General features: G+C 35.6%; 1 protein-coding gene across 1 annotated transcript; it reads left to right on the top strand.

Moving 5' to 3' along the window:
* Window positions 1-2,552: 2,552 nt before the first annotated feature.
* LOC148870066 (FkbM family methyltransferase) lies at window positions 2,553-12,193 on the top strand. The gene is made up of 2 exons (XM_088973882.1): window positions 2,553-3,328; window positions 11,312-12,193. The coding sequence occupies exons 1-2, from the start codon at window positions 2,705-2,707 to the stop codon at window positions 11,669-11,671; spliced, it is 984 nt and encodes a 327-aa protein (XP_088830008.1). The 5' UTR covers window positions 2,553-2,704; the 3' UTR covers window positions 11,672-12,193.
* Window positions 12,194-12,504: the final 311 nt, after the last annotated feature.

The raw sequence follows: 12,504 nt of genomic DNA, 5'->3' as shown, positions 1-12,504 counted from the left end.
ATATTGGACACAACAAAAAGCTTATACCAAAATTGCCCTTTAATGTTGGGTGATTGGAAAATAAAAAAAAAGGGTTTTTAGTTTCTCTCTCTCACTCTCACTCTCACTCACTCACTCACTCTCTCACTCTTTCTCTCAATCTCCACTCACACTCTTTCATTCTCACGGTCATCTTTATTTGTTTAACGACTATATGATTTGAAAATAAATAAAAATGGTTTTTGATTTCTATATTTACATTCTCTATATCAATTTCTCTCATTCTCTTTATCTATATATCGTTTTCCCTCAATCTCTCTCATCCTCTTTCTCAGTCAATCTCTCATCTTCCCTTAATTTCTATTATTCTCCTTCAATTTCTCTCCCACTCCCTCTCTCATTCTTTTTTATTTTTATTTTTTTACACACTTATGTGGTATTAATTAGATTGTATAAAAGAAAATGAGACCAATTTGGTATGGTTCAAAAATCATTACACCCATTTGATAAAAAATCACAAGAAGCTCTTGGCTATGTAATTTACACAAATTGGAGAATGATAAAGATTGAGGAAGAGAGAAGGAGATATTGACCGAGAGTGAGAATGAGGGAGAAAAATGAGAGAGAGGTTTTGATTTGGCTATAGACTAAAGCAAGAAGAGTGGGAGATATAGAGGGAGTGTGAGATCGAGAGATGACTATGAGAGTGAGAGAGAAGGGAGGGAGATCAAGAGACAGAGGAAGTGACAGAGAAACTAAACACCTATTTTCAATATTGGTTTTTTGTTGTGTCCAACATGGACTAAGAGTTTCATGTTGGCAACAACCACATAAGCCTTCGATGCAATGGTGGGGTTTTTATAATTTGAAATGTAGAGCTAGTTATTAGAATTTTGTTGGTTTCTGGACCAACCTGCAACCTAATTTTAAATATACAACCAACTTTGACCATAATTTTTTCTTTAAATTATATATTTCATTTACATTATATAAAATATTTTTTACTTTATCACAGTTAATTTTTGTTTGTCTTTCATTTGACTCAATACACTAACCCACCATCCAAAAAGAAAAATATTTTGATTTTTAAGTTGACATTAAATTTTTGTATTACATTTCCATCATTGATAAAATTATTTTTTATGTATAAAACTTATTTTTGTTCAATATAATGAATGCATGATATTAGAGATGTACCCAATATTTTATTTTTTATAAATATATAACATTAGATATGTGTCCAAAATTTTCTTTATTTTTTTAATACTTTTGTGATTATTTGTATTTTCTATTATTAAAAATTTTATTAATTGATTATGGCATCATTTCATTTATAGGTGGATTTTAAATCTGGCATTCCATTTTCACCATTAATAAAAATACTGCTTACATTTTTTAGTTATTTATTTTAATTTTTATTATTTAATTATGACATTATTTATCAATCCATTTGACCCCAAATGGTCAAATTTCTTGCCCACCATGGGAGGGAAGAACATGGTTTTGTTTTCAAATTACTTTTCAAAATATTTATTTTTATACTATTAAAATTAATATTATGGACTTAACAACAAGAATTTAATGATGAAAAAATATATTTTAAATATAGGATTTAATGAGAGAGAATAGGAAAATATTTTTATTTCCAATTGGTTTTAAATTTTACATTCCATTTTCATCATTAGTAAAAATATTTCTTATTTATCATACCTATTATTTTTAATATGTATGTTAAAAAATGTTTCCAGTTTTTTTAGTTTTATTATTTAATCATTTCAACGTGGATTAACCCATTTGACCCAAAATGATTTAATTTTTTACCACCACCTAGATGAAAATACTATTTTTGCTATGTAGATTTTAAAATTATAAGCTTTTATATTATTGGAATTATTAATTTATTAAGTATGAATCCAATTAAGAACTTAATGATTAGAAGAAACAAAACTAACTTAAATATATGAATTAATGAACATGAATACAAGTTAATAACTCAAATGTTGGATTTAATGAGAGATAATTGAATGCATTGAATATCTTTAAATTACCTCTTTTCAACTCATTTAATATTAAGAACTGATTACCCTATTTGTCCTCATTCTTTTATTAATAAATTTAAATATAAAGGGGTAAAATTTGTCCTTAGAAAAATCCAGAAATATTCTTGAGGCCTTTCATGCTTTTTAAAATAGTATAGATTTCATTATTTTAATATTGTTAATTAACAGTACCAATTAACCATATTTTCAATAATTATAGTAATTTCATAAATACAGTATTTATTAACAGATAACAGTATTTTAATAATAAACAATATTTTCATTAAATAACAATAATTAATAATTAACAGTATTTTAATAATAATAATAATAATATGCAATTGACTTTCTTTTGACCATTCTTATTATAATTTATTTTATTTTTTTAACAAATTGATTAAATCGTTTTTTTAATTCTTTCAATTTTATTTATAAGTCTTAATTGTTTTTCATTCTTGGTTAACAAAACCCGTGCCATACACGGGTCTCCGCTAGTGTAGCTTAAAGCTTAAAGGCTGTCTGTGTAGCCAACCTCGGAAAGGCAGAAGCTGCTGCGCTTCATCCCTCCTGAACAAGCCAATGATAATGCATTAAGGAATCGAATATAAACAGAAAGAACAGAACTAACGACGTCCCGGAAAACTTCGAATCTCGGTTTTTCTTCTTCTAATCGTTCTTATTTCTCAATGGCAAATGCCTGGAAAAGAGACAAAACCCCACCACTGCTCACCCCTAGAAACCTGCTATTGTTCTTCCCAATCTCTGTCCTCCTCATTTTCGTCATCGTTTTCATTTTTCGAAGCTCAAATTCAACCCCTAGTCTCGGCGATCAGATCTCCTTCAAAAACCCAACTCCATTTCGTTCAATCGAACCTTTTGACTGCTTCAAATGCCCACAGTCCTATCCTGTTATAGCTAACCTTGTCGAAGGCGTCCGCTATCCGTTCCTCTACTCTCTCGCCGATCTAGGTACTCTCCCCGACAAACCCCACAAGAATATCGTTCGATTACTCAAGGGGAAGCCCTTTAGGAAACCTGACATTTCCGTAACAATTCAAGAGGTTCTAATGCAGAAGATGGGACATACTGGTGGTGGTGAGAATGATGGTTATATTGTTGATGTCGGTGCCAATGTTGGAATGGCGACTTTTGCTGCTGCTGCGATGGGGTTCAAAGTTTTGGCATTTGAGCCGGTGTTTGAGAATTTGCAGAGAATATGTGATGGTGTCTTCTTGAATCGGGTTGGGAATCGGGTTACTTTATTTGAAGCCGCTGCTTCGGATCGTCTGGGAAATATCACCTTCCATAAGGTACGATTTTTGTCATCGGTAAATATAGTTGTTCATTCTAACTATTATTGAGCTTTCTTAAAATCACTTGTTTCTGCTAAACCGGGAGACTTGAAAGCATTTTAAGGTACATATTTCATTTCCTTTTTGAGTTTCTGTTGTGGCCGAGAAGATAATGATGGTTGACCCTCTTTATAACCTTGATTAATGGTTGTCGCCACATGTATCCTCATGGACCTCATCCATGACTCCAGGTTAATGGTTGTCTTAGCCATGGGTTATCACAACTTGAGGATCAATTCTGCCTACACTGGTCCATCGAGTCCAGTCAACAGAGCATGCTGGAAGACAAAATTTGCCTCTTGAGATGGAATCAAAAGCTTAAACAGATCCAACATTATTTTAAGAACATATATCGTGGAACCCTTTCAAAAAGTTATTTCTCTAATGTGCTAGATCAAGACCTTTAAAAGGAGGCTAGGTGAGCACAATATCAATATATTACCATTTGCATTAGGATGATAAGTCTAATTGCCATTTGCACAACTGCATGTAAGGCTTCCTGGTGCAGATATGGAAGCAACGAAAGAATCAATGGAGAGTTAAGTCAGTTTTCCAATTTCTATACCAATTTCAGAATTTTTGGGTTATAGTATATTGGTGTTTCAGATTTTTATTTATTTTCTAGCTGTTGGTGTCTTAAGAACATGGTTCTGTTTTTCAGTTTTTTCTTTCTATTTTGAAAGTACTATTTATGGTAGATTTTTATTTATTTTCTTGTTGTTGACTATTTTTAATAATTTCGGGTGTCTTTAAAGTAAGTCAGTTGTAGTAGGATCAGTAATGAGTTATTAGAGTTGTTTTAATAATTAGAGTCCTCACTGGAGTGTCTTTATGGGTCATCTATGGATTTATTTGTTTTATTTCTAAAACTATTAGAAGTTGTTTTGGGCCAGTTTCCTGGTGCAAATTGGAGTCTGTAAAGGGACATCGGAGTTAATAAGTTGAGTCTACAAATAGAGTCATTGTATTTGAAGTTCAAGAAGAATTGACTTGAAGAAATAAAGTTTGGTTTAGTGAATCCTGGTTGTTGCCAGAAATTTGTCTTCTCTCTCTCTCTCTCTCTCTTATTTCTTCTTCTAAGCAATCTCTCTTTTTTGCTATTTATTCTAACAGCAAGAGTTCTCTTTCTTCTGATTTCTCTTTCATTCCTTGGTGGACAGCAAGCATCCTACTCGCTTTTCCATCCATCTTCTTCATCTTCAATCATCCACAGCTCTCATTCACCCCACAAAGCCTACCAACATATCTTAAATTAGTAAAGACCCATACCCGTCATACATCACTTCCCAAGCAAATTAAGCAGGGTAACAACTAGGCAATGGATTTTTTATGTTAAAAACATAGATCCTAGGGTAGTTCCCTAGGTACCATAACCATATTTCTTTAATAATTATTCATGATTTTCATAAGAAAAGTATAAGTTTCATATTAAAGTATAGAAAATCAGCATATTCATGAGAAGAAAAGGAAGATGGAAAATAAAATTCAAAAAATATAGGGGCTGAACCCTTATTTTTGTTATAGGAAAAGAAGAAAATAAAAAGTATTGGTAGTAGTAGTAGTAGTAGAAGAAGAAGAAGAAGAAATAGAAGAAGAATATATGGAAGAGGAAAATGTGCTGATTAGATAAAGTTTTAAGTTCTTCCTTACTTATTGGTTCAGGTTTTTAAGTCTTTGAGGGTTCAATACAGCATTTAGCAATGTTTGTGTTGATTAAACCCTAATAAATAAGAAAATAATAAAAAGAAATTAGTATATAAACACATAAAATGATCATTTTAGACTTTTTAGTTTAATAATGTCTATTTTATAATTATAATATAAAAAAAGAATGAATAAAAAAGTATTTTATAGTAGGAAGTAGAAAACTGCTTGGCGATTAGGCGAGGCGAGCCTCAAAGGGTGCCTTGTCGCCTAGGCGTCACCTTGACAACTATGGTGTGTAATAAAGTAATGTATACAATAAAGAATCATTAATTAACACAAATAAAGAAATGGATTAATGATAATTGAGCAATATGCATAAATAATTTTCTTGAGTTACAAGCCTGTAATTTTGATTAGTTTTTTGCCTCTTAAATGTCTCATGTATTTTGTATTTTGGCTTTTTGTTAAGACAGTGGGGTGTTATCTTGACACCCCTCAGATTGTATGACTTCTTTTTTTCTTTAATGATTTTATTTTTTACTCTTCGAATAAAAACACAAATAAGTGGTCACGGTACAAGTCTTGCAATAAGTATTTTGAAATTTCAGCCTTGTCTGTTTACAAATTGGTCACTTACTTGGGTAAGTGCACTTATCTAGGTAAGTGTCTCCTAGGTAATACTTACCACCTAGGTAAATTCACTTACCCATGTTCTTTTGATTCCTAGGTAAGTAATACAATGACCTTTTTACCCATAAAAAGCCAATGTTAAAATAGGCTACCACTTGGGAGATGGGTAAGTTTTATCCAGGTAAATGAAACTAACTTTACCGTTGGATTCAATACTTATTGAAAAAAGAACACTATAAAGTTGGTCAATGGGAAAATGATACCCATTGACCAACTTTACACCTCTTATTTACTGATAAACGAACGAGGTGAAAATTAGGCTTATTTAGTGAACTGGCTAGTTTCATAAAATCGAGACTATTTCAGTGGCTTCTTGGTTAAACCGATTGGTTAGCTAGTTTTGACCGGTTTTCTATCAATTCCAATTTCTAGGGTATGATTGAACCGGCCAGTGCCCTGGGTCACAGTTCAGTTGGTTCGGTTGGCTGGTCCAGTCCGATTTTCTAAGCATTGGTGAAAATTAGGTTCATAGTTGAGGTCTTAAGCAACTTAACCCAACCCAACCTTGACCATCGTCATCATCGTCCAAGCTTATCCCAACTATAAGGGGTTGGCTACATAAATCCTATTTCACTAGTCCATTCTATTTAATGCAATATCCATTGTTAAATTATTGGCACTTAAATAATTTCTTTCTACTACCCATATCCTTTTGGGTTTACCACTTGCCCTTCTAGCCCCTTCAACTTGTATCAAATCACTTCTTATAGGTGTTTTTTATTTTTTATTTTTTTGAGAAATGTTAACCAAGATTCATTAAAAAAAAAGAGAGGCACATGAGGACTTCTTATAGGTGTTGTTGATGGTCTTCTATGCATATATCCAAGCCATCTTAGTCTACTTTCTCTCATTTATCACCTATTGGAGGTACTCCTTAGTTCCTATGAATGACTTCATTTCTTATCTTATTCTTTTTAGTTTTTCCATTCATTCATCTTAACATATGCAATTTTGTCATACCCATATCTAGCCAACACTCAGCTCCATACAACATATTTTGCCTTACAACTGTTTTATAGTGTTTTCCTTTTAATCTAAGTGGTATTGACCTATCATATAAAACTCTAGATGCAACCCTCCGTTTTTCCCATCCAGCTTTAATTCTATTGGTAGCATCCTCCTCAATCTCACACTTGTTATGAATTATCAAACCAAGGTACCGAAAATGTCACATTTGAATTAACTCTTAGTCTTCAATCCTAAGTGTACCTTGATTTGCACTCCCATTATTAAAATCTCTTATATTTTGTTTTCGTCCTACTTATTTTGCCCCTAGCTCTTCTAGCCCCAGCTTGCAGGAAGTTGGTGGAGAGAAATAGGGTCTTTGGCTAAGGATGAGGTAAAATTGTCATAGGGGACGACTATACAATGGTTAGTAGTGAAGAGAGTAAGAGACAAGTGCAAGTCCAAGGAGTGCCTATTAACCATTTTGCATATGCTGGGTAAAGACAAAGGCTGTGGAGGTGAAGAAGGATATTGTTTTTGAGCATTGCAAGAATCCTAATTATATGAAGGATACCTGCTGGAAATTACATCCACATCTTTTACCAGTTAGGTTCAACAGTAAGAGGATTGGGAAGATTGGGAATGCTAATGTGACCATTGTTCTAAAAGGGGAGAAAGAGTTTGGTGATGAGAAATCAGCTATGGAGCAACTTGCAATTGTGAAGTCAAAGTTTGAGGGATATGGCTGACTTATTAACGATTTAGAGACCACTGTTTTTTTCCTTTTTGAGTAAACTAAAAATTCCATTAAAAATATAAAGATAAAGGAAGGTGATAAGATATCACCCAAGAGAAGAGAAAACTAACTAAGACACACCTTTCACAAAAACATCAGCAAACTACAAAAAACTCTGTCAAAATAAAGAACCAGCTCCTCAGGCAGCTTCACAATTCTGCGGCATGAGCAAAATGAGCCTAGCCTAGAGGAAATAGGACCCTAATCTTCCTCTTCAAACACTTCTTCCTGACCATCATCATCTTCATCCCACCTCCCTCCTCCAATTACACCTCTCTTCACGCTTTCTTCTCTCTTCTTCCTCTTGAACTCTTCAAAGGCTTCCTGGCTAATTCCTCACCACCCCAGAAGAACCGGCCCAAGCTTTGCTAATCTCTACATCTTTTTTAGCTGCTTCCTCAATAGAAATACTTCCAGGTTTCTCCACCTCTTCAAGGCTTTTATCAAAATCTTTTGTAGTAGAAACAGATTCACCATCTGTTGATTCTTCATGTTGGCAAGTCCCCAACAGCATACCCGAGTTAGATACAACCAGAGAATCCTCATCATTAGCAGCTTCATTTGTCAGCGTAGTAGTCTTACTGCCCCTTGTAGTTCTTTGTAGGACCAGCCCCTACCAATATATGTTTTTACCAAGAAAAGACTTTGTTGACGTGAACAGTATGTGAATATCTTACTCCAGTAGCTCCACGAAACCTTTTGGAGGTCATTGTTTCAGCCACAACTAAATCTTTCTTAGCCTCCCTCCTACCCAAATCCACACATATCCTTCCAATCAACACCTCCTCAAATAACTGGTGATTAGCATCAGCGTCCTCTGTTTGGGGCATGACACAGTAGTTTGTGATAAAGTTGCCACTTCCTTCATCACCAACACTACGATCTCCTCCTAATTTGGCAACAATGACCCCTTTCAAATCCTTCTCCCTCTCCTTAACCCAGTCTCATCTTCTATGTGGATCTCACTAGAAACATTAAACAAAACTTCTTTCACAATAGAAAGAGTCTGAAGACGACATACCACCGTTTTCCTTTATGATGTGTTTGGTTTGAAGGAAAAAGTAGGGAACGGTAGGGAAACCTTCACAAACCTTGTATATGTTTCCCTACTTTTCCCTTCCTTTCCCTACCTTTTCCTTCAAACCAAACATAGCATTAGTGTCACAGATTCAAACTCCTCCACGGATTCACCCCTATTCTGCATGTAGCAAGCATGAGTATCATTGCCATTGCCAAGGCTTCGGACAACGTCACGATTAGTATGCCCCTCCACTGATTTCACAGTGATCTTCTCTTGCTTACCTCTATCGGATTTGAAGATCTCCCATTCTAGCTTATTTCTTTTCCCCTTCGATCCCTAATCAATGAAAATTTGCTCGATCTCCTACGTCTATCATTTTTTGAATGTTTAAAAGTTATTAATCTCTTTCTATTTACCCATAGACTGAGCGGGACGATTGTCTTTCTCACATATTTTGGTTTGCCTTTGGAAGGTGGGCCCCAACATCTTCCCAATTCCCAACGCAAGACTCACCTTCAAAATGCAACGTTGAAGGCTTTTCATCTCCCTCTCCATACCCCAACCCCTTTTCCTTTTGGCCTATCACATGTCTCTCAGCTTCTATCCTCCCTTTGACATCATAAATTGCTAAGTCCAGGGGGCCAGCCCCATTTTTCCTTTAGCCGACTTTGAGTGGGCCCCACTCCTCTCTCCCTTTTCCAAACTCCCCAAATCTTCCCTCTTCACCTTCCCAATGTCTCAAAAATCAATTAGCCCCAAAACACCAACCCCATTATCATCATTTGATTTTTTGTTCCCAAAATGCCCTCATCTTCAACCTTCGGCCCTTCCTCTACTACGAGCCCATTCGACTTCAACCTCCCATATGCATCCCCGACATCCCTAAACGTTTGGAAGCTGTAGGCATGTAAAGGAATACCAAAAATGTTTATCTAGCCGAAGCCTGATAACCCCACATTTCTCAAAGATCCAACAAGGGGGTTCCACCTCCCCAACATTAACTCTAGAACTACTCATCAAAAAAAAAAAAAAGTTAACTCTAGAACCCATAGTTGATCTTGTTCTCATTCAAGGATATCAGGAGCTTTATATTCATTGCTAAAGGAAAAAAGGAAGCCCACGTTGAGCCTTCTAACTTGAAAGGAGCTACTTGGCTGCCATTCAACCATTGCCCAATTCCACACTTCTTCCACGTCTGGTTTAAAGTTAACAAAACATCCAACCAAGCATCTGTTTAGCAGCTTAAGCTGATCAAAAGTGCCTGCAGTCAAGCTAACAACCACCTCTTTCATATTAATCTCTAGTTGAGCAAGTAACTAACTAGAAGGTATCAACAATGAACATGGCAAGGAATCATAGAAAACCTGGAAAAATACATCACATTCTTGGACTCTGACATGTCTGACATACATGTCATGCATCTAGGAGAGTCCATGCAACATTGCCTTGATACCATAACTTGTTTAATCCTATGATATTATGAATATTGAAGGATTGCATCCTTCCCCTATTGCCTCTACTGCTTCTGTTCCCCTGAGCTGAGCCTTGTTCCGGCTTCATACACCCTTCTACCCTGTGCATCTCCAGGCTCCAACATGTTCATAGCACAACGGTTGCACAGATCATCATTCAAGTCCTCAACTTCTGATCGGTGTTTTGAAAAGCATACAAGACATTGAGGCTCACCTTGTGGTGAGGTTCAAGGAAAATGCTTCAAGTCTCAATTTTAGGCTCACTTATGAAAATATAAAGGGCATTCTCCATGGCTTGAATTTTTTTTTTCCTTTTTCATATGCATATGCATGTTTATGTATGTATTTGTGCTTGTGTCTAACTGTCTATGCTTTAAATATTTGAAGCTATTTTGAACTAGTTAACATTTAGAGTTCCATATTAGTTATTAAATGATTTATAAGAATGCAATGACTTTCTATAAATCTTCTAATATCCTTTACTTGTGACCATTTATTCATTTATATGCTTGTCCAACATAAAAAAGTATACTCTTCTGCATATTTCTGTACTCTTCCCTAAATTAGCTTGATGTTCTTAGAAATCAGTAACCATGAGGTTTATGCCTCACACATCAAAAAGTCCCAGTGCATCTATTCATGTCTCCACATTTTGAGACATTGCTTCCAATTCATCTTGGATAGTCTCAACCTCTTCCTTAGTCCCACCCTTTTCTTCTAATCTTTAAAAGGATTCTTCTGCAAAAGAATCCTCCCCAAGAACAGACCAAGAGACTTGCAACCTTGACATCACTATCCACAACCTGCTCTAAGAGATGGAGTTTTCTTGACTTAAATTAAACAATGTCATCTAGTTGGACTTCAGCCCCATTCTGCATTGTGTTTTTTTCTTGTTCTTTTTTTTTTCTCGGATGCCAATACATATGGAGAAGCATCTCCCTGATCTCTGCTTAACCAAATTAACCAGTTAATTCTTTAACGAAGTGGGTGCTCAGCTCTGGCTGTTGCTCACTTTTTTGTTTGCCTTTTTTTTTTTTTGTTAAGTTAATTGGAGATTTCCAAGCATTTTTGTAGGATTTTACCAGGCTTGGGGGTTCGGCTTGGTGGTTGGTCTTTGCAGTTTCAGTGATATGAGGTGTTGCTTATGAATTATGACGTATCCCTTCCACCCTCTCTTAATGTTAGTTATAATAGATACTCATAGTTGTTAATCCAATGGCAAAAATAACATTTTGTTGGTTAATCTCTCATGAACAGGATGAACAAAAATAAAAAATAAAAAGTCGTGTCATCCTGCAGTTATTTTCTTGGTTGGTCAACCTATTTGTCAGCATATTTTAATTAATGTTTTTCTGTGTTTGTCTTATCAGTTGGTTGGGAGGCTAGATAACAGCGCTGTTTCTGCTACTGGTGCAAAGTTGGCATTCAAGTCCAATGAGGAAATTGAGCTTCAGGTGCGATCCATTCCTCTAGATGAAGTGATCCCAGAATCAGAAAGGGTACTTTTGCTCAAGATTGATGTTCAAGGTTGGGAGCATCATGTATTGAGAGGAGCCTCAAAGCTCTTGTCCAGAAAGAAGGGCGAAGCCCCATATTTGATCTATGAGGAAGATGAGCGGCTCCTACAAGCCAGCAATAGCAGTGCGAGAGAGATCCGTGAGTTCCTTGGAAGTGTAGGTTACCATCATTGCACACAGCATGGAAATGATGCTCACTGCACCAAGGATTAGAGGTTACACGCTAAGGACTTCAAAGGACCTCAAACATTACTGTGCTCTCCTATTTTCCCTTTTGTAGTAGAGTGTATCACTTGTCATCTCTACTGTGACCTGTATGGCAAAAAGAGGATGTTGAAAAGAGGACATGAATGCCAGGGGGATTTGGATTACGGCACTAATTTCTGACCGGTTCATGCATCAAGAGAAAGCACATTCATACTTTCAGAAGCTGATTTCCAAACTCCGTTTCTGACCTCGGTGCATATTTTTGGCTTTAAACATTTCTTCTTGTTTGATCCTCTGTTCCAATTTGTTGTACGTGTAATGTGTTACATGCTCAACTCTGGCATGATATTCTGCATTAAGTTCCACGCATTGGACTGATGTAGGAAAAAGAACAAAAAGGAAAAAAAAAAGGAGGGTGTGGTAATCTACTTCCTTACTTCACTGGGTTAGTATGGGCCATGTTACAATCTGGTTATATCTGTCTTCAAAAGTTTGCCACATGAATTAAGAGCCTTCAGGCATTTCAAATCCCTGCTTCTTTGCAAAACTACCAAATTTGGTCAGGTACCCTCTTCATTTCAATTAGACAAGAACATCTACTTGAGACAAGATGACAAGGTTCCGCTTGTTTTCCATTCTGCATGGTGCATATCGATGGGACACCTTGGAAAGCATAGCTTTTTACTTACAGGCAGTTGATCAGTGTGTAGGTTATGTTCAAGTGTGAAGTAGGGACATTTAACTCAAAATCCAAGACCTACTTGATACAAGGTTCAATATATAGGTAGGACAAAGTGTAAGGCAATTCCAATTCGAAACAGCGACAAAAAAAAAAAAAA

This window comes from Nelumbo lutea, chromosome 2 (assembly GCF_056320005.1).
Source record: "Nelumbo lutea isolate HS-2025 chromosome 2, American lotus-T2T, whole genome shotgun sequence".
Taxonomy (NCBI): domain Eukaryota; kingdom Viridiplantae; phylum Streptophyta; class Magnoliopsida; order Proteales; family Nelumbonaceae; genus Nelumbo; species Nelumbo lutea.
This window is presented reverse-complemented; position numbering and strand designations above follow the sequence as displayed.

Excerpts from the sequence above, each read along its gene's own strand:
- LOC148870066 (XM_088973882.1), top strand. The coding sequence starts at position 2,705 with ATGGCAAATGCCTGGAAAAGAGACAAAACCCCACCACTGCTCACCCCT. Across the intron at positions 3,329-11,311 it reads GAAATATCACCTTCCATAAG|TTGGTTGGGAGGCTAGATAA; the intron begins GTACGATTTTTG and ends TTGTCTTATCAG.